This window comes from Atta cephalotes (assembly GCF_000143395.1).
Source record: "Atta cephalotes unplaced genomic scaffold scaffold00042, whole genome shotgun sequence".
NCBI classification, from domain to species: domain Eukaryota; kingdom Metazoa; phylum Arthropoda; class Insecta; order Hymenoptera; family Formicidae; genus Atta; species Atta cephalotes.
In genome coordinates, this window is record NW_012130106.1 from 2,163,653 (window position 1) to 2,166,120 (window position 2,468).

Genomic DNA, 2,468 nt, shown 5'->3' on the forward strand with positions numbered 1-2,468 from the left:
CTCAGTGAAGTGGCGAGCAGCAATTTGACAGTCAAACAAGGTTATCTCATCGACACGAGGCAAGTGTAGCAGCACACAGCTCAATAAAAGCAGCCGCAAGGTCTGCTAAACATCAGAGACGCGGCCCGGCTCATTACATATCCTGACGCAGTATCAACGTCTTGCGAGCAGAATCCTGTCGACGGCGGAAAACAAGGCCCAATTCAAATGACGTGCAACGGAAGGCATCCCTCAATGGCGCAACATCTGTGAGAAGAACATTTTCGTCCATCGACGCTGGGAGGCATCTAATATCTATTGCCCTTCTAAAATTAATTGCGTGCGTAATAAGGTAAGGAAGACCATTGTCTTCCTTGTCAATCAAGTCTCCTTCACCGTATCCATTGCGCACACGCGTTCGAATTTGCATTCAAGATGGTTGACTACTCAGAAGCGACGATATTTAAGCGACAGCGCGCAATCATAAAGGCATCATGTAGGCGTATCAGAACCTATGTAAAGTCAATTGCCGCCATTAACTCAGCTCGAAGAGCGGAAGGCGAAACTCGAACACTATTGGGCGGAATATAACGATGTGCAATCGCATCTAAAATCGTTGGATGAGGCCGAAGAGGCTATGATCGAGATGAATTCAAGGAAACGTTCTATGCACCAAGATCCGCTCATTTCCCTTTTACCGACATTACGAACCATCGGTTGCCTAAGTTTTTTTCCGGCAAATAATGAATGATTCCCGTTTTTCGATACATTCAATTCAGTTATCCACTCCAACACCTCGTTCTCAAATACGCAAAGATTTCAATATCTACGAGTCCTCACCGATGATACAAACGCTGTAATCAGTTCATTAGAATTGTCGAACGCTAATTACGACATCGTGTGGTCAAGTTCTCAGGGACCAATATGATAACAAGCGCGTAATTTTTCAAACTCACGTCAAGGCTATAATGGATTTGCCGACTATGGCAAAGGAAAATTCAATCGATCTCAGAAGGATCTCTGACGGCGCTGCGAAAGTCAAGTTTAAAGGTCAGAATGAGCACGAGAAGATCGTCCCACGATTGGGACGATCTTCTCGTGCTCATTCTGGAGTAATGAGTATCTTCACTCTCTACAAGCATCAACCAAATGTATGGCTAACAAGGCAACTCAATTGTTAACTAATCAATTGTGCTCATAAAGCAGCAGAACCTAGCCCCAGTTCAGTGGGCAATGGGGCGGGTCCAGATTCATCCCGGTCCCGATGGCATTGCACGCAACTGTGAAGACTGCTAAAAGTTCCTAGGCCAGGCCTTTAAGCTATCAATATTACACATTGAAGCTTAGTCCATACTTTGCTAATCATTTAGGTTTAAGTGTTTTCAACTGTTTCAACCTTCTAATTATATTATGTCTTGTGTAAATTTCTCTTTTACTTTGGGTAAAAATGATTTATTATATTGTTTTTCAGCGTACTTAGATGTTAATCCTCATTGATTTTTAGTACAACGACTGTGATATTGAATCGTATCAGAGCTGTTTGCATTTTATGTTACGATAACGAGTTTATGTTTGTCATATTGAAAGTCAACCCTTTCAAGATGGGTGGCATGTCATTTACGGCTTCTAGACACATCGCTCGATAAGGAATCGATCCGCGAGATGTCAATCGTTAAGTGACGCATGCGCGTAATTAATTAGCAACACTCAGATTATCATGGCCGCTCTAACGTTTTCGTCGATGGCATGCGTCTCGTCTCATGTTAAAGAACTTTTATTGCACTACCGCACCGTTGAGCTCCTTTTCGTCATCTACTGTAAAATGTTCATTCGCATCTGAGGTCTGTTTAAATAAAGTTTGGAAAGCAGGGAAAATCTCATTTTTCTCAACCAAAGCCCTCGAAACAATCATATCGCGAGAAACGCTTGGACGGTGATCGCATGACTGTCACCACAAATCCATCCTGCAGCAAGATCGCACACGTGTTTGGCTGTTGACAGCTGGACACTGATTATTGTATTAAGCGCAGTAATCTCTGTCTTTGTGCTACACAAACATAAACGTATCTATATATTTTTTGGTTATTTAGATATTTAAATTTGCATAATTTGTCCTTATGAGCAACTAGCCCCAATTCTACCCTACTTGAAGATTCATATCAAATACTGAAAGAATTGTTAGAGGTATTAAATGTTGATTAATCAACTGTTAGCAAACGTTAAAAATAAAATTTAAAAAAAAAGAAAGAAGAAAACTTAATCAAACACTCCATAACATCGTCTTATTAATTAACATATATTTGAGTGGATCCTTTGGAATACATGAAATGTGTTAAATTTAACACAAATTTTCTAATGTGAATTTTCTAGTGTGAAGGATAGAAATCAATTATCTCCTTTTTTTTTTAGTATAAAGGCACTGGTTTAATAATTTCAGTATCAACGGGATTAAATTGATTTTTGTAAGAGAAGGATATGATTGATATGTA

The 2,468-nt window shown here is 39.9% G+C and overlaps 1 protein-coding gene across 1 annotated transcript in view; it reads left to right on the plus strand.

Moving 5' to 3' along the window:
* The first annotated feature begins 947 nt into the window (after positions 1-947).
* Positions 948-2,468, plus strand: part of LOC105622260 (BTB/POZ domain-containing protein KCTD9) — a 37,702-nt gene continuing 36,181 nt past the window's right edge. Inside the window, exon 1 of the mRNA XM_012203680.1 lies at positions 948-1,130. Within this exon, the coding sequence (XP_012059070.1) occupies positions 948-1,130 (183 nt within the window). The remainder of the gene's footprint in view (positions 1,131-2,468) is intronic.